The sequence below is a fragment of the Emericellopsis atlantica genome (assembly GCF_019669845.1).
Source record: "Emericellopsis atlantica unplaced genomic scaffold F5Z01scaffold_14, whole genome shotgun sequence".
NCBI lineage: Eukaryota > Fungi > Ascomycota > Sordariomycetes > Hypocreales > Bionectriaceae > Emericellopsis > Emericellopsis atlantica.
The window spans coordinates 68710-93383 of record NW_025764716.1 but is presented as its reverse complement, the minus strand read 5'-3'; the positions used below and the strand labels follow the sequence as shown (position 1 = coordinate 93383).

The 24674-nt window shown below is 56.6% G+C and overlaps 12 protein-coding genes across 12 annotated transcripts; 4 read left to right on the top strand and 8 right to left on the bottom strand.

Annotated features, from left to right (window-relative positions):
• Positions 1-1882: 1882 nt before the first annotated feature.
• On the top strand, positions 1883-4272 carry F5Z01DRAFT_110645 (multicopper oxidase-domain-containing protein). Its single transcript, XM_046257408.1, has 3 exons — positions 1883-2356; positions 2446-3374; positions 3426-4272. The coding sequence occupies exons 1-3, from the start codon at positions 2114-2116 to the stop codon at positions 4078-4080; spliced, it is 1827 nt and encodes a 608-aa protein (XP_046117919.1). The 5' UTR covers positions 1883-2113; the 3' UTR covers positions 4081-4272.
• F5Z01DRAFT_110767 (uncharacterized protein) lies at positions 4181-5207 on the bottom strand. The gene is made up of 3 exons (XM_046257411.1): positions 4721-5207; positions 4515-4664; positions 4181-4452 (listed from the first exon to the last, which is right to left on the bottom strand). Exons 1-3 carry the CDS (start codon positions 4865-4867, stop codon positions 4282-4284), a joined length of 468 nt encoding a protein of 155 aa, XP_046117918.1. The 5' UTR covers positions 4868-5207; the 3' UTR covers positions 4181-4281.
• A 223-nt stretch (positions 5208-5430) lies between these two features.
• On the bottom strand, positions 5431-6880 carry F5Z01DRAFT_110636 (eukaryotic mitochondrial regulator protein-domain-containing protein). The gene is made up of 2 exons (XM_046257407.1): positions 6285-6880; positions 5431-6102 (listed from the first exon to the last, which is right to left on the bottom strand). The coding sequence occupies exons 1-2, from the start codon at positions 6702-6704 to the stop codon at positions 5548-5550; spliced, it is 975 nt and encodes a 324-aa protein (XP_046117917.1). The 5' UTR covers positions 6705-6880; the 3' UTR covers positions 5431-5547.
• Positions 6881-7443: 563 nt separating this feature from the next.
• F5Z01DRAFT_674314 (uncharacterized protein) lies at positions 7444-9829 on the bottom strand (the record flags this gene model as incomplete). The annotated part of the gene is made up of 2 exons (XM_046265026.1): positions 7444-7623; positions 7673-9829. 2 exons carry the CDS (start codon positions 9827-9829, stop codon positions 7444-7446), a joined length of 2337 nt encoding a protein of 778 aa, XP_046117916.1.
• Positions 9830-10560: 731 nt separating this feature from the next.
• On the bottom strand, positions 10561-11438 carry F5Z01DRAFT_110671 (coiled-coil domain-containing protein-domain-containing protein). Its single transcript, XM_046257410.1, has 2 exons — positions 11156-11438; positions 10561-11098 (listed from the first exon to the last, which is right to left on the bottom strand). The coding sequence occupies exons 1-2, from the start codon at positions 11307-11309 to the stop codon at positions 10623-10625; spliced, it is 630 nt and encodes a 209-aa protein (XP_046117915.1). The 5' UTR covers positions 11310-11438; the 3' UTR covers positions 10561-10622.
• Position 11439: 1 nt separating this feature from the next.
• F5Z01DRAFT_110654 (glycosyl hydrolase) lies at positions 11440-12881 on the bottom strand. The gene has a single exon (XM_046257409.1). The coding sequence runs from the start codon at positions 12556-12558 to the stop codon at positions 11584-11586; it is 975 nt and encodes a 324-aa protein (XP_046117914.1). The 5' UTR covers positions 12559-12881; the 3' UTR covers positions 11440-11583.
• A 10-nt stretch (positions 12882-12891) lies between these two features.
• F5Z01DRAFT_655663 (lipase) lies at positions 12892-16518 on the bottom strand. Its single transcript, XM_046263525.1, has one exon. The coding sequence runs from the start codon at positions 16262-16264 to the stop codon at positions 13004-13006; it is 3261 nt and encodes a 1086-aa protein (XP_046117913.1). The 5' UTR covers positions 16265-16518; the 3' UTR covers positions 12892-13003.
• A 754-nt stretch (positions 16519-17272) lies between these two features.
• On the top strand, positions 17273-18679 carry F5Z01DRAFT_622446 (pectin lyase fold/virulence factor; the record flags this gene model as incomplete). The annotated part of the gene is made up of 1 exon (XM_046261269.1): positions 17273-18679. One exon carries the CDS (start codon positions 17273-17275, stop codon positions 18677-18679), a length of 1407 nt encoding a protein of 468 aa, XP_046117912.1.
• Positions 18680-19016: 337 nt separating this feature from the next.
• F5Z01DRAFT_110418 (glucosamine 6-phosphate N-acetyltransferase) lies at positions 19017-20031 on the top strand. Its single transcript, XM_046257402.1, has 2 exons — positions 19017-19416; positions 19485-20031. Exons 1-2 carry the CDS (start codon positions 19133-19135, stop codon positions 19711-19713), a joined length of 513 nt encoding a protein of 170 aa, XP_046117911.1. The 5' UTR covers positions 19017-19132; the 3' UTR covers positions 19714-20031.
• A 298-nt stretch (positions 20032-20329) lies between these two features.
• Positions 20330-21549, bottom strand: F5Z01DRAFT_110434 (uncharacterized protein). Its single transcript, XM_046257404.1, has 2 exons — positions 21234-21549; positions 20330-21155 (listed from the first exon to the last, which is right to left on the bottom strand). The coding sequence occupies exons 1-2, from the start codon at positions 21348-21350 to the stop codon at positions 20496-20498; spliced, it is 777 nt and encodes a 258-aa protein (XP_046117910.1). The 5' UTR covers positions 21351-21549; the 3' UTR covers positions 20330-20495.
• A 147-nt stretch (positions 21550-21696) lies between these two features.
• F5Z01DRAFT_110422 (chaperonin 10-like protein) lies at positions 21697-23343 on the top strand. Its single transcript, XM_046257403.1, has 2 exons — positions 21697-21871; positions 21931-23343. The coding sequence occupies exons 1-2, from the start codon at positions 21809-21811 to the stop codon at positions 23008-23010; spliced, it is 1143 nt and encodes a 380-aa protein (XP_046117909.1). The 5' UTR covers positions 21697-21808; the 3' UTR covers positions 23011-23343.
• F5Z01DRAFT_110399 (D-galacturonic acid reductase) lies at positions 23075-24312 on the bottom strand. Its single transcript, XM_046257401.1, has 3 exons — positions 24116-24312; positions 23391-24065; positions 23075-23336 (listed from the first exon to the last, which is right to left on the bottom strand). The coding sequence occupies exons 1-3, from the start codon at positions 24171-24173 to the stop codon at positions 23140-23142; spliced, it is 930 nt and encodes a 309-aa protein (XP_046117908.1). The 5' UTR covers positions 24174-24312; the 3' UTR covers positions 23075-23139.
• Positions 24313-24674: the final 362 nt, after the last annotated feature.

The window sequence follows — 24674 nt, the reverse complement described above, 5'->3', positions numbered from 1 at the left end:
CCTGTGGTTGGACAATCACCCCCTTAGGCTCTCAGAGTTGAATTTAAGGTTACCACGTTGACCAGTCCGCGCTTGTGGTTCGCCAATCCGCACGTCGTAGGTAACTTCATGTTTGCTAAAAAGCAGCGTCCAATGCAGCATTAATAGGTCGATTGTCGATGCGCTGCTTCATAGCGATGCCGTGCTTGAGATGGTATATGTAGAAAAGAGCACGCGACAGGACTCCCTGTTTGGAAAGTCAGCAAACACACACAGTGGAGCATCCAGCACAACCAAGAACTTTTGATGATGGCGCTCCAGTCGTCAAGTCGCCGAGGTGTTTTCCGTGGTGTGACCGTGTGGCTGCTGCGGTGCCGACTTTCCGTGTCGGCACTTTGCGCGTGATGCCGCCCTCGTGGTCAAATGATTGGCTCACAGGCTCTCCCGGCCAGCCCCCAGGGCGGTTTGGCGCAGCAACATGAAGCCTGCTCGGACTTTCGCTAGTAGCTTGCAGTTGTTCTGTCTGAGCCTCTGAGGTTCGGATTCGGCCGCTATCCGTGATCCGCTAGAGTAAAGCGAGAGTCTACGGAGCCGTAGAGCGTGCTCATTGTCGATTCTTGGAAGCTTTTCTTCGGCTGTTCCTATTGGATTGACGCAGACTCGTTTGGCCGCGTTGCTGCTGTGTGACGGCACCTGCTGGGGCTCTCATCAATTACTCGTCAGAGTCGATGTCCCAGGGGCGTCTCGAGATAATACCAGGTCACTGTGCAGCCCCAATAACTTCATGGATCAAGGAAGGCCACAATGCGACAACGATACGAACCTTCTAAAGGCCACTTTTCCCATAGAAGAGAAACCATTGACGTGCTCTTCCCTGTCTTACAACCGAGAGCGCCGGCTCAAAGTGTAGTAGTCGGTGCTTGGCAAGGGTCCATGTGCATGAAGCCAAGTCTACAAGTGTCCCTTGGCGCCCAAGTGACAACATTAAGATCGGGACAGTACTACAAATTATTTAATAATACAAACATGGCCATGCTAATCATAATTCAATTAGAATCTTTCCCTTGAGCAATGGTCTCTAGAATCATGTGTGCTCTCGCGGTTTATAAAATATATGTGTTGTACGAGCAGAAGAAAAGGCGTGGTGGTTGAACCAATTATTATTGTACACGCTCGGCCCAAACAGCAACACCATAAGATTGGGGAATTACCTGCGATGATTCCTCCACTACAATGTGTTAATGTGGCAGAGCTTGCTCATAGCGCTAATTACAGTAGTATAGCACTCCATCATCTAATACTAGATTGGTGGCTTCTAAGTGGAAGAGGCGAGTGGCAACGATTGACATCAAATCACACCTGATCGATTATTGGGCTGACCGATGCTGCTGCTGGAGCGTAGTTGCAGGACACGGTGGTTCAGTATATAATGAGTATATATGACCTTTGAACCACTGGTTGAGATTGGGGTTGCGGGGTTGAACAACGGGAGTTGTTATTATCGGCATGGTTGCTTCATCAATCTCCGTTTCGAGGTGGAGGTTTCAAAAGCTGAACTGCATCGAACAGCACCAACAGTCGCGACCTGCTGACAGTCACAGTAGCTTGTATGATATTCGCGCAGATCTGTACCGCATCTCTATCCCAACAGATATCTCCCTCCTTGATTAAGACGTGGCATCCCTGTGATTTGATTGAATGATAGAAAGCTCCTCCGCACTTGTCTAGGGTAGGTCGTATAAATACAGCGTTAACGGGCGCCCAATGCAAACATGAAACAAATAACAATTCCAGTCACTCTATCCTACTGTCTGCATGCGCTGAAGAGCCGAGCGCAAGAGCCCAAACAATCCTTCGGCAGTCTGCAGGCCGCTACTTACTTTCGCTTACTTTCATCTCCGGCCAACCACTGCGACCATATCATGCGTCGTCATCCTCTATTCTCCCCCAAACGTCAGTGCCTGCGCCTTTGCACGGCCCCGTGCCACATGAAATGACGATCAGTCGATCACCCGGTTCGCGCGGACAGCCGCATACTGAGGAATGGCTGTGCCGTACAAAATCCGCTGCTCCCCCCAGGGACTCTCAGGGACGGAATGTGCAGCTACGTCGAGATTGATTCAAGTCTGTCGCCATGGTGCCACCAAGGGCTGCTCTACTGTTCGCAGCGACGGCAGCTGCTGTCGTCCACGACCACGAGCACTTCACGCCAGACTACACGCTGTTCGCGACGGAGCAGGACATTCAGATCAACTGCCAGACGCGCCGCTCCATCGTCGTGAATGGGACGTCACCAGGTCCAACGTTGGATCTTCACGAGAACCAGACCACTTGGATCCGCGTCTACAACAACATCCCAGATCAGAATTTCACCCTGGTAAGCCAGCACCCTAGCTGCCCAAGCAACAATTGGCATTTGAGGGGACACCTCGCATACGAGAATGTGTGCTGACTTGGTGGTATTAGCACTGGCACGGGTTAGCACAGCGTGCAGCGCCCTTCTCTGACGGCACACCTCTGGTCTCGCAGTGGCCCATTCCACCAGGTCGCTTCTTCGACTACGAGATACATCCCGAGATTGGCGATGCAGGGACGTACTTCTACCACTCGCACGTTGGCTTCCAGCAATCCACGGCTCACGGCGCGCTCATCGTCCGCGATGCCGGCCCCGCGCCCTACGACTACGACGACGAGATCCTGCTCAGCATAGGGGACTTTTACGAAGCTGAAGACGGCGAGATTGAAAAGGGTCTCTTGGCGGACCCTTTCAAGTGGTCCGGCGAGCCCCAGGCTGTCCTCGTCAACGGCAAGAGTGGCAATGCCTCATCCAACAATGCCACCGACGAGTCGTGTCTACCGTACGTCATCGACGTCAAGCCTGATAAGACGTACCGCATCCGTGCCATTGGTCGTGCCGCTATCTCACTGGTCAAAATTGGCATCGAGGGTCATGATGAGCTTACAGTGATCGAGGCAGATGGTGAGTACACACAGCCAGCGAATATTGACCACATCCAAGTGGCGCCCGGACAGCGGCAGAGCTATCTGCTTAGGACCAAGTCAAAGGATGAGCTGAGGGACGCGGGGAAACGGCAGTTCTGGGTCCGGTACGCGTCGCGTGAGCGCCCGGCTAGTATCACTGGCTATGCCCTGTTGCGATACAAGTCGTGCAACGACACGGGGGAACTGCCAGATCTGCCAGACGAATCGCCCGTGGAGCTACCGGAAACGACAAACGACTATCTCGAGAATGTGCTGCAGCCGCTGAATCCGGTAGTTCGCGAGAACTTTCCTCGTCTTGAGGAGGTGACCCGAACAGTCACGATCCAAGTGAATCAGGAGCTGACACACGGCGCGTTTGTCAACGGCACTTTGCAGGGTCCGGTTGTTTGGGTGTAAGGTTTTCTTCTCTTCAAGTTATGGCCAAGACTAATCCATATTAACAGACAAAACAACGAAACCTGGCAGGAAAACGTCCAGGCATCGCCTGGTCACGCACCCTACCTCATCTCCTACTACACCGACACGTCACCATACTACGCACCCAACCACACGCGCGCCCTTCTCAACGACGGATTTGACCCTATATCGCGAACATTCACCGCCGTGCCGGGCGAGGTGATTGACATTGTCTGGCAGAGCAACAGCGGACCCACCGGTGGCTTCGACTTCCACCCCATGCACGTCCACGGCGAGCACGTGTACGATCTCGGCGGGGGCAACGGAACATACGACGCTGCGATGAACGAGGTTAAGTTCCAAAACTCGACATATGTCCCTGCTCGACGGGACACGTCCATTCTGCACAGATACACCACCGAGGGAGCACCTCATACCACAGCCGGCTGGCGCGCTTGGCGCATTCGCATCACAGAGGACAATGTCGGCGCGTGGATGATGCACTGCCACATCGCACAACATGCAGTCATGGGCATGAACACTGTGTGGGTGTTTGGTGAGAGGGAGGATGTGCTCAAGGCTCTTGGTGAACCGCCCTATGTGAGCGGCTATCTCGAGTATGGGGGTGATGCGTACGGCGACGGCGAGGACGAGGAGCCCTTGGTCCAAGTGCACGAGTACTTTGATCGGACGCCGGCTTGATACGACTTGAATTGGTATTGAAGAGAAAGAACTCCGAATCCTGGGGTATTAATAGTGATCACTCCAAAAGCCCTGCTCACTCAACGCCCCCCGTACCACAAAGACATCCTCGCTTCTCTCACACGACGCACGCCTTCACGTCCTGCTTCCCATTGCGACACCCGCTCCGTCGTCTGCTCGTCCCTCGGGTGGCGCATCATCCTACACGTGCGCGCGTCCAGTGAACCTCGAGCGGCGGTCGCTCCTCCACCAGTACAAGGCCATACCGATGGACAGGATGAACCAGAGGAGCGCGTTGGCGAGATCGACCCAGACCGCATTCTTCATGCGACGGATGGCGCCGACACCCTCGGGGTCCTCACCAATGTACATCTGCGGCGTGGTTAACTTCTGCTTTGTATCCTTCCAAAATGACAGCAGAGCGAGACGCGTACCTTGCCAAACACGCCAAAGACGGCGATCCAGAGAATGAACAGGATGAAGTCCCAGCCAGCAATGAAGATACCGCCGACGCGGAGAATGAATGGGATAAAGTAGATGACACATGTCACAGCTGAGAGCGCGCCGACGACGACAGCGAATATCTTTGCGCACACGGTCAGTAAATCGATCACTCACGAGGAGAGTAGGCATAGCTCACCCATTTGGAGTCCGCCTCGACGTTGCTGTCCATGGCCCTCTTCAGATCTTGGCCATAGAGGCCGCAAACGGCCAGAGCCAGGGCGAATAGGAAGACATGAATGACGGTGAAGAACAGGTAGCTCTTGGACATGCTGGGGAGACCCATTGTGATTGTGCTGGCAGGTGAGGAGGACCACACTTGGAAACGTCTCGATTGTGATTTCAATATTGTGCGCGTGTGCTCTAGTCGTATTGGAGTCTAGAAAAGGCGAATGCAGAATAGAGAGCAGGGTCTGTGGGGTTATAAATGCAGATCACACGGTGATGCAGTCATGCAGCATGAGAGCAGGAATGTGGGCGAGGGCCCCCCTGATTGTGATTCCTGGATTCGACGATGGGCGTCTAAAAGACACGATGACGTAGAGCGTGTTTGTTGGCAGATCTTGGCGTCCAGTAGCCTAGTGCTGCGCTCGGCAGATTGGACCGATACGGTGCGTGACCAAGGGGGGACGATATCGACAGGGGTGTTTGTCCGTGAGCCGTGACTCGCGCGCAGATAATCCAGGCAAAGAGGCTGTTGACGATGATAGACCAATGTCGACAGCTGTTCATCAGATTCACCTTGAGTACCTATAGCCGAATATTATTCGCGACTCCCTGATCATCTGAGGACTCATCACCTGCATCTGAGTTTGGCACGCGTACACATTATGTATATACAAAAACAACCTTTGTACAGGCCACGCCAGGCCATAAGTGATTCAGGGCCACCATCAGACATGACAGCGCCCTACAGTATAGTGATACACTCATAATACAACACGCTCAGCAGTACGCACAGGACAATCAGGGGACAGACGTCGGAATCTTGACCGCACCCCGTTTGCGGTCCATGTGCGGCGCGCCGTACCGCCAGCCACTCGCCCTGGGGCCCTTGCCGTCACGACCCGCGTCGTCCACGCTGACATCCTTGATTCGGTACGCCGCCCGCCCCGTCTCGTAGCTCTTGACGCGGCTCCTCTCCTTCTCGAGCTGCTCGCCCACCTTGGCCGCGTGTGCTTCCTCCGTGGCCTGCACGTCCAGCTCCCACGCCTTCATCGCCTCGCCGCGATCCTGCTCGCCTGTGACAATCTTGCGCTCTGCCGTGATGAGTTCCTGGTGGAACGATCTCTCGTCGACAGGTAGGAGGTTCTCGTCAAACGCGTGCGCGGCGTCGGCACGGGTAAAGTGCCGTGACTCAGACACGGGGACAAAGAGCTGGCGTCGGGTGTGTCGATGCACAGGAATCTCGTTGATGGACTCGTGGGGAATCGGCTTCTCGTCAGAGCCAGGTGTAGGCAACCGCGTCTGGGGGAGCATGGAGTTAATTGCACGCGCATAGGGGGTAGCCAGCGGTTTGCCCTGCAGAACAATGTTAGCAGGTGCGTCCTCACCCGAGGTAGATGAGAAGAATCGGAGAGAATTTGCTGCTGTCAGGTTTTGAAAATGTTTTTAACCAGGTATGAGTCTTCAAGACTAATCGAAAAATTTGTTGTGTCATCACGTAGCAGGAACAGAAAAGAAAAGAACCTGGCAAGGCTTACCTCTGCAATCATGCGCTTCTCCACCTCCTTCAGCCGGACAACGGCGCCCACTCTCCTCACGTCGACGCCAAATTCGCGACTGACACTCTTGATGGCGTCGCCCTTGACCACAATCCTGTTGTAGATCTCCTCCTTGAGCATGTCCGACAGGACAGGTTGACTCCGAAAGAGCGAGTTGTTGGGGAAGGGCTGATCGCTGTAGGCACCGAGGTACCGCGGCCCAGGCGAGCTCTGGTCATAGAGCCGGGCTGCGTTCTCGTTCAGCCACTTGTGCATCTCATAGCGACGACGCGACATGCATGTCGCCGGCGTTGTCGAAAAGGTGCGTCGCGCACATTGCGAGGTAGACGACGAGGACGCGAGGAGGGCCGTGTCGAGAGACGCGAGCGAGCCGCTCGCACCGGGTACCCTAGGCGGCATCGCTCAATTGTTGCATGCGGCGGTCCAAGAACTCGTGCCCGCTGCGATGAAGTTGGATGGGTTGTTGCAGGGCCGGGCGACGTGGTGTTGGTGCTGGCTGGCAACGCGAGGGCTGGAGCTCCCAGGTTTTTTTCGGGTGTTCGGAAGAGAGTTGTTCCAGCCGCGAGCGCTCACAGCACGCCGCGCTGTACTTGTATGAGCAGGCCCACCAGGCTCAAGCAGCAAATAGCTGGCTCTATGATCCGCGCCATAAAATATTTTTGTATTCGGAGCATTGCAATGTTCTGAGGCTCTGGCTTGGCTGGTTGAATGAGCTAGCTGTTGTGAGTAATGGTTGGAAAGACTTGCGTTATTAGCTCCATGCCCATGGTACGTGTGACCAGCAACTCAGGATCACCAGGCGTGCCCATAAACATCGCCATTGCAAAAGCTGGAAGCCTGGAAGTAAGAGATCAAGCCAGGTGGCTGATGTGTGTATTTTCAACCTCTGGGTGTGTTCCACAGCTTTTGAGCCGCCAAATGCTGCAAGTACAGAGAGCAAGGCAGCCTCGCCGTCGCGCCCGGAACTAACATTACAACACCCCCCAAGCCGTTGTCTACCAATGCTACACCACGCCAAACGACAACAATCTGCCGTGTACATGTGGAAAAGGATTCCGCTCTGCCTCCCGTATGTTCCGAGCCAATGTCATGTACTGCGCGGCGCGCCCTGGATGCCCGCCTTCCTACTTTCATGTTCTCACGCTTCCACGGCCAGGGAGGACTTCTTCCTGGGCTTTGCCTTGGTCGAAGTGTTCTTACCCTTCTCCTCGACAGGTTGCGAAAAGTCCTTCCACTGGCGCCAGCCGTCAAAGTCAATGAGAGCTTGCATACAGCCCCATTCCATAACCTTGCGCTCGAGCCAAACAAAGTTGACGGGCTGTCGTTGTTAGCTACTGACGCGCATACCTAGAGGATACAGGACTTACCTTTGTCAAGAAATCGTTGCAACCGGCTGCCAGCGCATCATGCCTGTCGCTTTGCAACGAACTAGCCGTCAGGGCCACGATGATGACGGGGCTCTTGAAGAGACCAATGTTCTCCAGTCGATCGGCATCGGCCACCTCCTCCTTGTCTTCCTCGGGCTGGCTGCCGGACGAGGAAGATGTCGATGAGAAGACACCAATGGAGTTGAGACGCTCCAGCCGCCGGATCTCCCGCGTCGCCTCCAGGCCACTCATGACCGGCAGCTGAATGTCCATCAACACCAAGTGAAAGCCGCCTGTCCTCCACTGATCCACGGCATCTTTTCCATTCATAGCGGTCTGCCATCGCACCTTGAGTTTCTTGACGAAAGCCTCGAGCAGCTTCAGATTGATAGGATTATCTTCAACAATGAGGACGCTGATGGGAGGGACACTGCCTCCTAGGATACCGGGCATGTTCGACGGAAACTCGGCCGGCTTTTTCACCTTCTTCACCCGGTTGGCAGAGGGGCGAGGAGAGGAGATGCGTGGCGGGGGAGTCGCCACTCGAGCGTGCGACGTCGAGGCTACGGGCGACGTTGGTGCTGCCCCAGCAGGCACCGCTGGTTTCTGCTCCGACGAGTTGGACTGTGCCCGCGAGTGCGAAGGTCGGTGGCCGTGTTGTTGCGACGCGTGGGATGAGGAATCTGCCGGTACGGGCGGTGCCCCAGTGTTGGGGTCGGAGAGGACGTTGGGTGAGGATGTGTGTGTACGGCCGAGACGAGGTCGATCTGCGCGTTCGCGATACTGTCGCGCCGTCCGTGAGCTACCTGGTGACGGGATAGCCGGGATGTGGCCGGTCCCTAGTACGGATATCGAGTGCGGTATGCCGTTAGGTGCCGGGACGGGGACGGCGAACTGATGATTCGGTGAGTGTGCACTGCCGTTGACGGGGGGAAAGTAGCCTTCACCTCCTTCCGACGGACGCCCATCCTCACTAGGATACAAGCCTGCCGGTCGCGGCGATGGCTTGGGCGTTCTCCGAGGTATGTCAATCACCAGGGCCTCGTCTACGGTCTGGCCGCCGGGGAAGTAGGCGTCGACGATGCGAGCCATGTGCTCCTCGGGACCGAGGAACCGCTCATTTTGTGACTGGTCGCGGGGAGCGATTCGGAGAGCAATGTCGGGCGAGTCAAAGGAGCGGCCTAATGAGTTTGCGTATTTCCGGAGGATCATGTCCCGCACATCGTCGACCAGATCGTCCTCGTTGATAGTCACGAGGGTCGGCGACGCATGCGGTCTCTTGACCCAGATTTTCCGCGTGGCGCTCACCATCACGGCGTCCAGATCGAGGTGCGCGTCCTCAGTGTCATGCGTCGAGGGCCCGTTGAGGAGGGCCTTGGCGATGCCAATCTGGCGATGGGAGACGAGGCTCTGACGGCGGGGAAGAGGGGGTGGCTGGATGTAGGCGGCAGTATTGGGTGTATTCGAAGTCGAGGGGAATTGAGAGGGCGGATCGAGTTGGATGAAGGATGCTGGGGCGCGGGGGATGGGGTCGAGTTCGAGAGGGCCTGGCCGTTTGCTGCGGTTCAAAGCTGCTGTGGCGGCAGCGGCGAGCTCCTGGTGTGCACGGTCGCTGGTGGGCGAGGTGGGAGAGGTCTCTTCAATGCGCTGCAGGCGGCCTGCCGACGATTGAGGCGGCCGTGGTGATGGGAGCGGGAGGGACTGTGATTGTGATGGCGATGGTGATGGTGGTTCATGTGACAGTTGTGGTTGTGGTTGTGTTGCCGCCGGCTGCGGGTCGCCAGCATTGGGTTCACTAGTGCCCAAGGTATTGTGCAGGTCCTTGGCGTCTGGGCCATCGCCTTCGCCATCCTCGTCCCTGTCCTCCTCGTCCGCATTCGAGCTGTCGGAACTGCATTTATTCGAGTTATCGCTCTTGTTCGTCACGAGAAAGCTACTGCGCCCACTCGCGCTCGGTTGCGTGCGACTGGCGGCAGACGCTGTCGAGGCCTCGCGCGACGCCTGCACCGCAGCCGGCTTCTGGGGCGTTAGCAGGCTGTGGTTGTCGGTGGACGATGCGATGCTTCGACTGCTGGAAATCAGGGACGGGGCTGCCGACGACGAGTGTCGACGTCTGAGGAGTTTGGACTTGATGCGCGTAGCAATGTCGGGCGCCATGTTGAAGAGAGTCGTCCGCTCGTCGCTGCTCGTCAGTGTTCACGGCTGGTGGTGCTGGTGCTGGTGCTGGTGCTGGTGCTTGCTTCAGGGCGTCCTCGCACCGCCAAGACTGTGGCACCGGTTGATGTAATGATTATACTATGTTGGAGATGATCAGAACTAGATTGGCAGCCATCATTGTGACAGGCGATCAAGAAAACGTCAAGCAAGGCGCGGACGAAATGATGCTGGAGGAGGAATCCGGTCTTTGTGCTCCCGATCTGATCGATTCATTGCAGGCCCTGCCTGCACAGCAAGCCTGGACAGCAAGCCTGGACATGGACGCAACAACAAGGCAGAGGACTTTGACTTGCAATTGAGCCCAATACGCACACCAACCCGAGGGACAATAATGCAATGGACATACCAAGTCTTATTGCTGCCCTGCATTGATGTTTTCTTTTCTTCCCGTTCGACCAGTATGGGCATTCGCCCCGTCAATCGATGCTCTCCTCCTTCTCGCGCTCTCCCATCCGCCCCAAGGATCACTGACGCAGATGGATTTCCGCGTCGCCGCGCGTCTCATTCGCCGCCGACCGCGTTGGTGGGGGCCAAGGATCGCGACATTGTCAGACAGCCTCACATTCAGCCGACCATGACAGCTTCCACGCCCACTGGCGGGTACGAGTAATTGAGTTTTTTTTTAGCTTGGATGAATTCGTCGGCAACGTTACAAACACCACGTATGCTGCGATGGTTCACCTTGCCGAACACTCACGTCCGCGAGAGCTTCAACCTTGGATTGTCTCAGCGCTCAGAAATCCTGTACTCCCGTCTGGCCTGACAGCGCCTTCTTGGGCGAGTCAGAGTCGTCCTCTAGCGCCCATTGCGGCTCCTCTTCCTCGTACCATTGCTCTTCCTCTTCGTCTCTCGCCATGACATCCAGATCCTCATCTGCGTCGACTGTGCTATAGTCGAAATCCTCGTCGCCTCCCCGGACAAAACGGTCCTCGAGGTACTCCCTCCACAACGATGACCCGTGCTCCTTGTCGCGCGCTGGTGCGTCCCACGCACTATCTGGCATGGCGTTGCTTTGCGCAGTCGGCATCACTGCTCCTTGGCTTGGTGTGTCCGTAGCCGTTGTTTCTTGGGACCGTAGCCCCGCGAGGGTATCTTCACCTCGCAGCAGCGATGCTTCCAACGTGCGCCCATACCCCTTGTCTTTTGCGTCTGCCGTCCTCTCCGCCGCAGTTTGGAAGCGCTTCACGAGTCTCTCATACAGCACAGGATCTGAGGGGCATGTCAATTTCTATCTTGGAACAGAAACACAGAGTAGACATGACAGACTGGTTAGCTCATGGTCAAGTGAGCTGTAATACGATGGGTGACGATGTAGATACTGTCGCCGTCGGTTTTGGCTGCGTATCCGTTGAGCGTGGGCTGGTGACCTCGGCGGTCGGGGCAGTGGTCGTTCCAGACTGGAATCTGCGCGAGAGTTCATGGTTCTCAGGGTCCAGACAATACCTCGCTTCTGTAGATTGGCAATCAAAAAGTTGTAGTCGCGGCAATAGTACTTATCTGATGTAAATTCACCCGTCGCGTGTTGCGTGCTATTATGACGTCGACCCACTCACTGGCCGCTTGTTCATCTTTTTCCCCTTCCATCTGCCTCCTACTGTCTGTCCTACAACATCGCCCACTCCAAGCTACAATCATCATTCACACAACATACGACATATTCTTGGATGGATGACCACTTTATTCACGAATCAACTTTAATCTGCCGTCGTCGTAATGATCCCGCCCTTGTCGTCATAGAAGATCTCCTTGGCCTTGACGCTTCTGAGGTGGTCCACGCCCCCGCTCAGCTCACAGTCGTGGAAGAAGAGGTACGTCTTGCCCTTGTACTCGACAATCGAGTGGTGCGTCGTCCAGCCCAGCACGGGCTCCAGGATCTTGCCGCCATACGTGAACGGTCCCATGGGTGAGTCGCCCACGGCGTAGCAGAGGAAGTGGGTGTCGCCCGTCGAGTAGGAGAAGTAGTACTTGCCATTGTGCTTGTGCATCCACGCGGCTTCAAAGAAGCGGCGCGCGTGGTCGTCGCCGAGAATTGGCTTTTTGGTCTCCGGGTCCAGGATGAGCAGCTCCTGGGCCGGCGACTGGAATTGGTGCATGTCGTCTGTCAGCTTGGCGGCGCGAGGGCCCTGTGCTGCGACGCCCTCGCCAGAGACCTCCTTGGGTCCTTGCCACTCGGGGTCGTACTGGTCGTCGCCCTTTTGGTAGCATTGGAGCTGGCCACCCCAGAGTCCACCAAAGTAGAGGTAGGCCTGGCCATCGTCGTCGACGAAACTTGCCGGGTCGATGGAGTAGCTGCCCTTGATGGGCTCTGGGTCGGCGGTGAATGGGCCCTCGGGCTTGTCACCAACAGCAACGCCAATCCGGAAGATACCTTCCTTGTCTCGTGCCGGGAAGTAGAGGTAGTATTTCCCATTCTTGTGCGCAGCGTCGGGTGCCCAGAGCTGCTTGCTCGCCCACGGCACGTCCTCTGTCTTGAGCACGACGCCGTGGTCAGTCACCTCCTTCAGGTCCGACGTGGAGAAGACATGGTAGTCGGCCATGTCATACTGGTCGCCATTGTCGTTGAAGGCAATGTCCGTCTCGCGGTCGTGAGACGGGTAGATGTAGATCTTGTCATTGAAGACGTGGGCTGAGGGATCAGCTGTGTAGATGGAGGTGATGAGGGGCGGCATGATGACGGTATTGTATGGGCAGATGGATGTATGAAGGGGCAACGCGTCCTGCTTCAACCGAGACGTGACGAGCCGAGACTGAGCATTATATATCGTCCGAGAGGACGTAGGCGTTCGTCAAGACCCCACTGCCTTTGGGTTGCTCACTTACTGTCCCGCTCAGCGTTTAGGCTGAATTGCATGTGTGAACCCCACCCACCCGCTTCACGATGGCGATGCCAATGTTGGACGACGCATGGCGGCATGATAAAATGGATCGTCGGTTAATTCAAGAAGTGGCGTACGTATCCGCAGGACATACGTACTTGCGCGTAGCTACGTAGTAGCAAGTGTGTTGGATAAATCTCACGGTTTAGTTCCGCGACCCAGTGTTGCGTAACAAAATGAAGTTCAGTATGCTAAAGGGGTATCTACGTTTACGAGTATCTATCAAAAGGGGGGGGCGTCACTCGACCACGCCCCGCCTCAATCTTTCCAAAGCATCTTCATACTTCTTGGGCGAGTGGTCGATCAACATGCCAGTTCCGAACCTCACCTCGCCAAACCGAGCCTCCACGTTTTTCACATAGGTCAACACCATCCGCCTGGCCGGCTGGCCAAAATCGTTCTCCTGAGGCACAAGAAATGCGTCACGGCGAAGAACGCGCTGCGTCTCGAGGGCAAACACCTCACCCGGCGGTAGGAGCTTCTCGTGAGAAAGCGTTGCCCGAAGGGCCTGTAGGGCCGGGAAGAGATCGGTGTCTGGCACCTCCAGCGGGACCGGGGTGTTGTAGAGTCTGCCTGTGACATTGGTCTGGAATGCTTGCCAGATGCGTTGGCGTATATCTGTCTTGGCCGTATTGTCCCCCTTCTTAAAGGCCACAGCCATGGCCTGGAAATCATGCAGCAGTCCGAGGGAGAGGTGAGGAACAACGTCTGATCCATGCACGACGGTCGTGATGAGCCCCTTGGTCAACTTGCTAAGAGTGGCAGACATGGCTCCCGGTGGACCGTACGCGAAAACATGGATCGGTCTTCCCGTCGGAAGCTTGAGCTTATCGTCGACAGGATTGCCAGACATGTATCTGGCCTGCGCCGTGGTGGTAGTCACAAACCCCGTACCATGCGGGTTCGGCTCGGACAGCATGACACCAAGCAGCGAAGTCACGGCACCGCCGAGGGAATGACCACACAGCACAAGTCCGTACTCGGGGAACTCCTTCAGCGCTTCCTGGAGGGTGACGAGAACTCGCCCGTCGTAGCCGTACAGGATTCTGCGCGCCGACGCAAGCACACCCTTGTGCACTCGGTGCGATCGTCCTCTCCACTGGAGCTGATCGTAGTCGCACGTCAGATCTGCGAGGATGTCTTCAAATCCAAGTGTCCCGCGGCAAGCCAACACGACGGCTTTCGCCTCGTGGTCTAGCGAGATGTAGTGGACCAGAGGCATGCCGGAAGCTGTGTGCCCTTGACCGTCGCTGCCACCGCCTGCATCCACAAACGAGGCCAAGAGCACATTGCCCATGCCCGAATCAGTGTGATGCAGAAAATGGCGAATGTCGTCGTGTGGCTCGTCTCCCTTTTGCAGACTAGGCATGTCATTGGAGATGCCGAGTAGTTTGAGAAAGTTGGACCCGTACGATGCAGAGGAGAAGCGCATGTAGCGGGAGATGTTGCGGAGCAGATGTGTCGAGGGAAAGGTGCCTTCGACGGCGCCGGCTTGACGAAGAGTCCGCATCGCGTCCGTACTTCGGTAGGCACTTTTCTGAAAGTACGACGAGAGAACAAGAGACGACTGCGAGTCGCTCGCCGCAAGGCTATACAGGCTCGGCACGTGGGAGCCGTTGCGTCTGTGGTGCGTCCTCGGCGGTGAGGTGGACGATGGCGGGTGATCGTTGGATTGCCTTGATATCGTCTCGCCACCACGCACTTCCGTCCTCAATATCGACGGTGAGGCGGGCCTCAAGTCTCCTCCAGCGTGTACTGAGTAGGAATCGGTCTGTGATACCATGGAGTCGCGACGACGCTCATGGACAGAGACATAGCTGGCCCGCGACGAACTTCGCTGGATCAGCTCCGGGTCTATGTCGTGACCGCTGCGTGAGGCCGGTCGCTGCTCAGAAGGTCGATAGTTACGTGGGAACGGCGGCGGTTGGAGTTTAGCGGACGACCCTCGCACGTTGGCCCCAACACTCTTCCACTGAGGGCGTGATGCACTGGCTTGGTTGGAGGCTGTCGATGTCTCACGATTCCAGATGCTGGATATTGACTGACTGCCGCCTCTGAGTACTTGTTTGAACCCGGGTCTCTTGTCGGCGTCCTTTGGAGGAGATGGCAGCGCCTTCTTTTTGTGCTTTCCAGCGGCTGATGATGTCTCGGACGTCGCACGCGTAACAGGCTTGCTCAAAGGTATCCTAGTCTTTTTCTGATTTGCTGCTTCGTTCGGCTGGCCAGCCAACTGTGGTGACGAGGGTCGGCGTTGCACATGCTCGATGGTAGGCGAGCTTCGTCGCGCGCTTGCTTGCGTTGGCCGCGTCAGATCTCGACTGACTTTACTTCTTGGCTTGGGCAGGGCCAGTGATTCTCGCTCAGCCGCTGGCGATCTGAGGGCTGTGGGGGAACGCGGCTCGCTGCCCTCCGTTGTGCTCACAGAGAGGGCCGGACTTGGAGGCCCAGCGTCGTCCAGTTCAATGACTTGGGCTGGGCTGGCGACAATCCCATCGTCCTTGTGCTCCAGTTCCGTTTGCCTAAGTTTGTTCCGCTGGATCTTGTAGACCACTCGATACGACGTATCCGTGCTGTGTGGTCCGTTTCCATTCGCCTTGGTCGCCTCTACAATTTCAGCGCCAGCAACTGTTGGCAGAGCGACGTTCTGAGGACCGCGCACATCCAGAGTGATGGTCTGCGTAGTGGACACCGAGCTCGAGATGGTGACTGAGGTGCCTGGATTCAGTGAGGACTTGATCTCGTCTTTCAGCCGCTCCAAGGTCTTCTCATCCTCGTCCTCGGCGCCAAGCAGGGCAGTCTCTGTAGGAGGGCTCGTCGCTGGGGTTTTCGGAGCCTCCCTTGCTGGCACGTCGATTCGCAACCCGTCATCCACAACGACCACATCCCAAATGATTTCTTCAAAGCCATGAATCTTCCTCTCGCTGTCCAGCTCTTTCCTACAAGCACCCTGGAGGTAGGCGAGTGCACTCAACGCGAGCACCAGATCTGTCACACCGACTTTTTCCTGGCCATTGTTGAACTCACGCCTGATAAGCGTGACAATACTGGCGATGGCTCGAGACGAGTCGGTACTACCGAGGATTTGATCCAGTGAGCTCAAGATCAGGGTCGAGACGTCGCTCACGGCAGACAGCGTCGTGCCTGTCAGCTGGAAGGACGCCGATGTCCAAAAGGCAGCGTGGCTGACTGCAAGGTGCAGAGCCTCTAGGCTGCGCTCCAGAATTCCCTCCGCGTCCGTGACAGCATATGCCGACCCCAGTGTCGTTTCTCCGCCTGCGCGTATCAAGACACCTTCGACGATGCCTCGTGCGAGCTCCAAGCTGGAGAGGGTGGTGAACTTGGCCGTCGAGAGCGTATAGGTACCAAAAATGGATGTGACGCGGATGGCGAGCTGCGTAGATCTCGTGGCTAGACTGATGGCCTGTGCGATGGGCGCTGGGAGCAGCGTCGAACCTGCTTGGGGTCCCGCCATGACGATGGCGTGTTGGTCTCCAGACATGGCGATGGCAATGCTTCCAGGTGCGAAGAGATCGGGGTGCGCGACATGTTTATCTTGTCGCTACGTGATTTCGACCAATCTGCGCGTGGGAGCGAGTGAGATGATGAGGCTGAGATACATTCCGATGGGCTGGAATGCGATGGATGGTGGTGTCGAATGTCGATGGATTAATTGCCACATGGCTGGCTGCGGGCGAGATGGAGGGGCGGGCGATTTGCATGTGATTCAGCGTTTATTCGGCCATGGACTACTGAACTCAACACAACCCCCAGGCCAGGGGCCAGAAGTTAAAACCCCTTGATAATTGAGAACAAGTTTATAGGTCAAAAAGTTTCTCGAAGGCCGAATTCGAAGAGGTTATTTGACTCAGCAGCAGAGACGACGTCAGGGGCTCCTGCGCGAACAAAGTTCAAGATCCTCGCTCGTTCTCCTCGTACCTCCACTTCTCCGATATGGACAACTTGTACCTTCAATCGAAGGATGCATGTCCCTACCGAGTATTGTCGATTTTGAGCGCCAAGGCCAGTGTTCACCTGAATACTATGCGGTTGCTCAGTTGACAGATGGGACGCCCCCTTTCGGATGAGATAGCGATTGGTGCGTTGTGCGTTTATCCAAAGTACGCAACCCCCTGACCCGTGACCCCTTCATAGTATTGAAACGCGCTACTATGTTCAGAAACAGTGTCGGCATTCCGAATCTCCGAGGGTGCTTCTCACAAGCCTGAGCTGCCATGGCGGGTTTTTGTGCTCCGTACCCATGGAAGCACGGTCATAGATATAATGGCTCTGTCTTGAGGCAGCCAAACTCATGACATTCTTCTGAGCATGTCGTTGTCGTTCCTTTCCACCATTCCATCCTGTCACCGCTAGCTTTCACTCTTTTTCTCGCGCTGGCGCGTTGACCATTGTCTCTATTCACCACTGTTCGTTCCTTATACTTGATCTAGTACCAACAGATCGTTACCCACATCACTAAGCTTCAACCGTCGTCCCCGAATACTGCAAGATGCATCTCTCGACAGTCTCCATCATCTTGGCTGCTGCCACTACAGTCTCCTCCCAGTCGGTTGTAGGCGCCGCATACGGCTTCGCAGCCGGTGTCACTGGCGGTGGTGATGCGCCTGCCGAGACTCCCTCCTCTGTCGAGGAATTGGCCGCGTGGCTATCCGACGATACGCCTCGTACCATTGTCATCGACCGCGAATATGACTTTACTGGCCAGACGGCTACTGATTCTGGGTGCGATCGGAACAGCTGTTCCGCCGCTAATGGTGGCCAGCTCTACCTCGGGACTCTGTCTTGCGGCAGCTCTGACAATGTTCCTGTCAGCTCCATCACCTACGATGTGGCCGGTACAGAGCCCCTCGCTGTCGGCAGCAACAAGAGTATCTTGGGTGCTGGCGGCAAGGCAGTCCTGAACGGCAAGGGCCTTTCCGTGTCTGCTGGTTCCAGCAATGTCATCATCCAGGGCATCGAGATCACAAACCTCAACCCTGGCATCGTCTGGGGCGGTGATGGCCTTGATCTCAAGGGCAGCAACGACGGTGTCTGGATTGATCACTGCAAGTTCTCCAAGATTGGCCGCCAATTCATCGTCAGCCACTACGACGGCTCGCGCTTCACCATCTCCAACAACGAGTTCGACGGCGTGACCAAGACCTCGGCCACCTGCAACGGTGACCACTACTGGACCATGATGCTCATCGGAGAGGGCGACCGGGCCACCCTGGACAGAAATTACTTTCACGACGTCTCTGGCCGCGCCCCCAAGCTCGGTGAAACTGGCACTTTCCACGCCACCAACAATTACTTCAAGAACATGGATGGCCACGCTTTCGAGGCCTATGAAGGCACTGTCGCCTTACTCGAGGGCAATGCCTTTGAGTCGGTCAATACCCCATTTTCCGGCAGCGCCATCGCCACCATCTTCGACACCCCCGACGCAGCCGCAAGCGGTGCTTGCGAGTCGGTCCTTGGCCGTTCCTGCGCTGTCAACGCCGTTGATGCGGACAGTGGCTCCCTGACGCCCATGTCTTCGAGGAGCGCTCTTCAGCCATTCTCCAGCCTGACCGATGTTCTCGTGGTGCCTGTTGCCGCAAGCGAGGTTGCCAGCCTCGTAAGCAGCAACGCTGGCCCTGCCAACCTTGGTTCCAGCGCCGCCACGCCTGATCCAGCCCCTGAAGCCGCAGAGCCTCCTGCTGATGATGAGCCTGCCGAGGAAGAGGCCGAAGCCGAGGAGCCAGCCGCGCCCTCCGCTGAAGAGGTTCCCCAGTGGCAGCAGTGCGGCGGCAACAACTGGACTGGGTCGACAAAGTGCGCCGCTGGTCTCTCGTGCGTCGCTCATAACGAGTGGTACTCGCAGTGTCTCAGCTCGGCCGCCAGGCTCAAGGCGAGATCCATCCTTCGCATCTGAGCGTGTAATCGCGGTGTTCATTCGAGGGTGCGAGAGGTAGTAGACGAGGGTGGCGCCCGGCTTTCTGGCGTGCGCCATGTTTTCAAGTTTGATTCTAGATCATTAATTACCTGATTTTACTCAATCGACGTGAGCTTCGTTTCCATGTTGTGGTGTGAATAATTAGATGGATGATGGATAACGATGATGGTGAATGGTTATCCAAAAATAGGCGCGTGGCTGGTGGCTCGATACGGGCGCCCCCACCACCCTTCTGCCCCTGCTGCGCCACACCGCCCCGGCCCCTGGGACGAGACGCAGGACCCTCAGCTCCAGTCGCTCGCATGGACTGGAGCTTGGCAAAGATGACGGCCAGCCTTTGATGGTGACGCCTTTTCCCTTGTTCTGCCCTTGACCTATTTATCCTTCACGCTTTCTAATTCACACTCGTTCAATTTAATCCAACTCAGCACAATGGCCGCTTCTCTCTTCTCGTCCGACCTCCTCTCGCCTGAGGTGCAGGCTGCCCTGCCTGAGGGCTACGTCCTGCGCGCCTTGCGTCGCGACGATCACGCCTCGGGCTTCCTCGACTGCCTGCGCGTCCTCACCACGGTGGGCGATGTCACCGAGGAGGGTTTCCAGCAACAATTCGACACCATGGAGAAGCAGGGCGGCTACTACCTCATTGTGATTGAGGACACCAGCTTGACGGAGAGCCCCGTTGTTGCGACGGGCGCGCTGATCGTCGAGAGGAAGTTGTGCGTGACACCATGCGCGGCCACGACGCCATTGCCAATATCCGTTCGCTGCTAACAATCAACGACAGCATTCACAACCTCGGAGCGGTCGGACACATTGAAGACATTGCGGTCGCCCGCAACCAGCAAGGCAAAAAACTCGGTCTCCGCCTGATCCAGGCGCTCGACTTTGTCGCCGACAAGGTGGGCTGCTACAAGAGCATCCTCGACTGCAGCGAGGCGAACGAGGGTTTCTACATCAAGTGCGGCTTTCGGCGAGCGGGCTTGCAGATGGCGCACTATTACGAGAAGAAATAGGACGCTTCCGATGCGCGACAGGACGGACTGGGACACCAGCGGCTGCGGAAGAAAGGGGCGTTCAATGGTTGGATAGATACGGTACATTAACGATAGACAATAGACATGGACTCGACTCGGGGCGCAGAGGCTTCTCCACGCCAAGCTGACAGAGCATCGCGAAGGATGTGCCGCATTCGAGTAACCTCCCGACAATTCGGACAATTATATTGGGTGGCGAATAATTTCACGGCCCATCTGGACCCTGTCGCCCTGGAGCAAGCCGAGTGAGGTGCTTTAACTCTTCGCCCGCAGATTGAAAAGGCCTTTGAGACGTACTCAGGTACTGGTCTCGACAGCTACGAAACTTGGTCCACACAATATACACCGAAGCCATCTTGCCAACCACCTTGGCGCAAATCATTGCGAATTCATTCTCTACAGAAATCAGTTCCAACATGTTCCACGACATTCATTCATCTCTTGCGCGCATTCGGATCGCTGCGACTCGGTCCGAGTGAGTTCAAGGACACCTCGATAGATGATGGCAAGTTGGCTGACTCTAGGGCCATGCAAGCACTATCCCCAAGGAGGGCCCTTGTACGGAGGCAGAAGACTCAAGTGGGCAGGGTGACTGCCCTGGATGGCAGATTCTTGCGGTCTATCAGTAAGAGAAAGGTGGTCTATGCCAAACATGAGCACGTTGCAGGCAACGCACCCAGTCACCCGGGCCTGTAGGCAGGCTTGGACAGTTGTTCGAAGCAGACAATATCAAAACAGTCCAATTTCCAACACCTTGTCTCCTACCGACCCATCCAGCCGCCATCAACCGTCAGCACATGCCCGCTTACGTACCCGCTTGAGCTGCTCGCCAAGTACACTGCCGTCCCCTTGAAGTCCTCTGGTGTGCCCCATCGGCCCGCTGGAATCCTCTCCGAGATGCTCTTCAGCCTCTTCTCGTCCTTGAGCAGGGCCTCATTCATGTCTGTCGCAATGTAGCCGGGCGCAATGGCATTCACGGTGATGCCCTTGTCACTCCACTGATTGGCCATGCTCTTGGTCAGCTGGCCGACCGCACCCTTGGAGGCAGCGTAGGCTGGGACGTTGAGGCCGCCTTGAAAGGTGAGCAGCGAGGCAAAGTTGATGATGGAGCCCTTGCGACCCGTCACGGGGGAAGGTTCCAGCGTGAGCATGTGTGCGCCAATGTCCCGGCACATTGTGAAGACGGAGTTGAGGTTGACTTGCATGACCTCGTTGAAGTCGCTGTCGGGAAACACATCGGCGGGGTGACGTCGCTGGATCCCAGCGCAGGTCACCAGAATACGAATCTCGTGACCATCGGCAAGGACCTTGGGGACGAGCGAGGCGACAGATTCCGGCGAGGACAGCTCACAGGTGTAGATTGTTGCCTTGCGCCCTAGAGCTTCAATCTGCTCCTTGGTCTTTGTGTTGGACGTATCGCGCTGGATTGGGGTCAGATCAAGTCAGATCAGAACAGGATAGGTGATGACCATCTATCTCCTGAGAACGGACAGACGCACCTGGACAAGGAGAATGTCAGCTCCGGCTTCGGCGAGGGCCAGCGCGACGGCCTGGCCAATGCCCCGGGTGCCTCCCGTGACGAGGGCTGTGTGGTCTTTTAAGCTGAAGAGACTCATGATGCGCGGTTTCAAGCACCTCGAAGGCAAGTCTGATGAAGGTCTGCACAGATGATTACAGTCAAGATTCGCATTCAGTCTTCAACAAGCTCACGCTGGACGTTGGGGGAATATGATGGTGGGGGTTCTCTCGGTAAATGCTGCCCCGCGCTCGCTGGAGACGTGCCGCCCAGTCCGAATGAGGCAATCGTCGGCGATGCCCCTCAACTGCTCAAGCGAGAGATCCGTGAATGACGACCAAGCTTGAGCGAAGAAATATCCATCTCCTCTGTGGGGTTGACCGTTGGAGCTGCTAATTTACTTTATTCCAGGTGGGGTGGTTCATCGCTCTCGGGGTATCACCCATCGAGGTGGCGGGCTTCATGCTCCGTGTCAACCTCGCCAACTTGCTCTCGCTTTCACTCTGAGCTCGCCTGGACAGCAAGACCTCCATACTCCTTCACCAACGAGTCGCCATCATGTCTACTACATGTACTCAAGTCGCCGCGTCCGTTCTTCACGGCGCCAAAGACCTTCGCCAAGTACGGCTCCCCTGGGCCCTTGGCCAGTCCTGATCTCGACGATGCGCTGATCACCATAGGAAACACGCGAGCTGCCCACGCCGGCTCATGACGAGGTCCAGATCGCAGTCCAGTCTACAGGTCTCTGCGGCTCTGACCTCCACTACTTCAACCACTACCGCAATGGCGACATTATCGTGCGCGAGCCCCTCACCCTGGGCCACGAGTCTGCCGGCACAGTCGTGGCTACAGGTGCCTCAGTCACAGACCTCGCCGTCGGGGACCGCGTCGCTCTCGAAGTAGGCCTGTCATGTGAGAAATGCGAGTACTGCTCTTCGGGACGGTACAACATCTGCAGAGGCATGAAGTTTAGGAGCTCGGCCAAGGCAAACCCTCACGCGCAGGGCACACTACAGGAAAAGATCAACCACCCCGCAAGATGGTGTCACAAGCTGCCTCCCGCTCTCTCACTCGACCTTGGCGCGTTGATGGAACCCCTCTCCGTGGCGATGCATGCGCGCAATCGTGCTGCGCTCGATCCTTCCACTACGTTACTCGTGCTGGGCGCTGGTGCCGTGGGTCTTCTCGTCGCAGCCGTGTCGCGGGCAGCCGGCCACGAGAAGATTGTCATTGCGGATATCAACAAGGACCGGTTGGACTTTGCAGTGAACAACGGCTTTGCCGATGTGAGCGTCGTCGTGCCCATGGCGAGGCCGGAGACCGTCGAGGACAAGCTAAAATACGCCAAGGAGGTCGCTGGGCTCGTCGGGGACGCAGAGATCAGGGGCGAGAAGGTGGGCGAGGTGGGCGCCGTCTACGAATGCACCGGTGTCGAGACGTGCCTGCAGGCGTCCATCTACGCGACCAAACCTGGCGGCAGGATCATGATCATCGGCATGGGCACACCCGTCCTGACCCTGCCCATCTCGGCGGCCGCCCTGCGCGAAGTCGACTTGGTGGGTGTTTTTCGCTACGCGAACACCTACAAGGAGGTCATCGCCATGCTGTCGAATCCGCCCAAGGCGATGCCGGATCTCACGAAAATGGTGACACAGCGGTTCAAGGGCATGGACAAGATTAATGAGGCCTTTGCCATGGCTGGCAAGGTCAAGGACGACGAGGGGAATCTGGTCCTCAAGGTCGTGGTGGACATGTCATAGAAGCTACCATACATCTTTTTGTCCGGTAGTGACGCCAGCTGAGGGAAACTGGCATAATCTTGAGTCGCATATAATTGACAAATGCCAAGAGCATCGAAAAGAGTCTATTGCTTTTGTAGAGAACGCTGTCTATGACTTGTCGGGGAACCCAAATTCTACGCCAAAGGGCGGGTATACGTAGCGCTTCCACTCCTTCTTGGCCACAATGTCGGCCGAATAGTCGTCCAGCAGCTTCAGCTCGTCCTTTTCGAGAGCCACAAGGTTCTTGTTGGCGTCGATGCGGTCGGGGTTCACAGACTTGGCCAGCACAGTGTGGCCACGGGACACTAGGTCTCTGTTAGCTTGACTCTTTTCCATACAAAGGCCTTGCCCAAACTCACCATGGTGGCTCAGGAGAATGGTGTACGGCGACACGCCCTTCTTCTCGGCCAGCTTGACGACGGGCTCCGCACTCGCCAGCGGGGAGCCAGTGCTGCCGAGCGGCGAGTACGCAACGACGTGGATGCCCTTCTCGTGGCAGAGGTCGACAATCTCCGTCTGCGGCAGCCAGGGGTGGTTCTCAAGCTGGTTGATCGCCGGCACGATCTTGGCCACGGGGAGCAGCTCCTCCAGGTAGCGCTTGGAGTAGTTGCACACGCCAATGGCCTTGACTTTACCCGTCTCGACCAACTTCTCCATCTCCTTCCACGCCTCGCGATGGTCAAACGAGTGGATCACGTCGCGCGATCCATCCTCCTTCTTGGGGAACCGGTCGTCGTTGCCGTCTGGGTTCAGCAGCAGGGGCCAGTGGATGAGGTAGAGATCGACATAGTCCAGACCAAGCGCCTTGAGCGACTTTTCGAGACCGAGACCGATGCGGGTGTTGTATGTGGCCCAGACCTTGGTCATGACAAAGACGTCCTCGCGCTTGATGCCCGAGGCGAAGGCGTCCGCCAACCCAGCGCCCACCTCATCCTCGTTGCCGTAGCAGTACGCCGCGTCGATGAGCTTGTAACCCGACTTGAGCGCGTGCGAAACGGCGGTCTTGACCTTGCCGGGCTCACCCTGCCATGTGCCTTGCCTTGTCAGCTCACGTTCTACAGTGTCTGTGAGGGAAGTGACCTACCAAGACCGAAGGCTGGGATGTCCGCCCCGGTGTTGAGTTTGAATGTCTTGTCAGCCATTGTGAGTAAAGAGAGCAGAGTCAATAGTCTGGAGTATAAAGCAGAGAGCAGCTAGGGGCAAGACTGTTTGCGACCCCAGGCAGACGCGCTCTTATACCACAATTAAGCACTTCCTCCGCCCCCAAGTATTCCCCCGCCAGCCGAGTCCATCACCAGCGGGTAAAGATGGCACGAGTTACGTTGGTGGGGGGCCCTGTGGGGTGATGCTCTCCACGGAGGAATTAAACCGACTGTCGGGGTGGCTTTGGCCCGATTGACAAGTGGCTTCTCGGCGAGGGATGCCATCTTGGGCGATCTTTGCAACGCATTGGCTATACCTCGCAGTCCAGTGCCTGACAAGTGAGGTAGATCTCTGTAATCAGTATAGGACAGGGCTGACCATTTTACAGCCTTTTGCAAACCTCTGGCCTGTGTACCAGCTATGCAATCGAAAAGGCTATTGTCTGGGGTCAATGCGAGATGACGATGACTTCGACAAGTGAATGTTGCCATGAATTAATC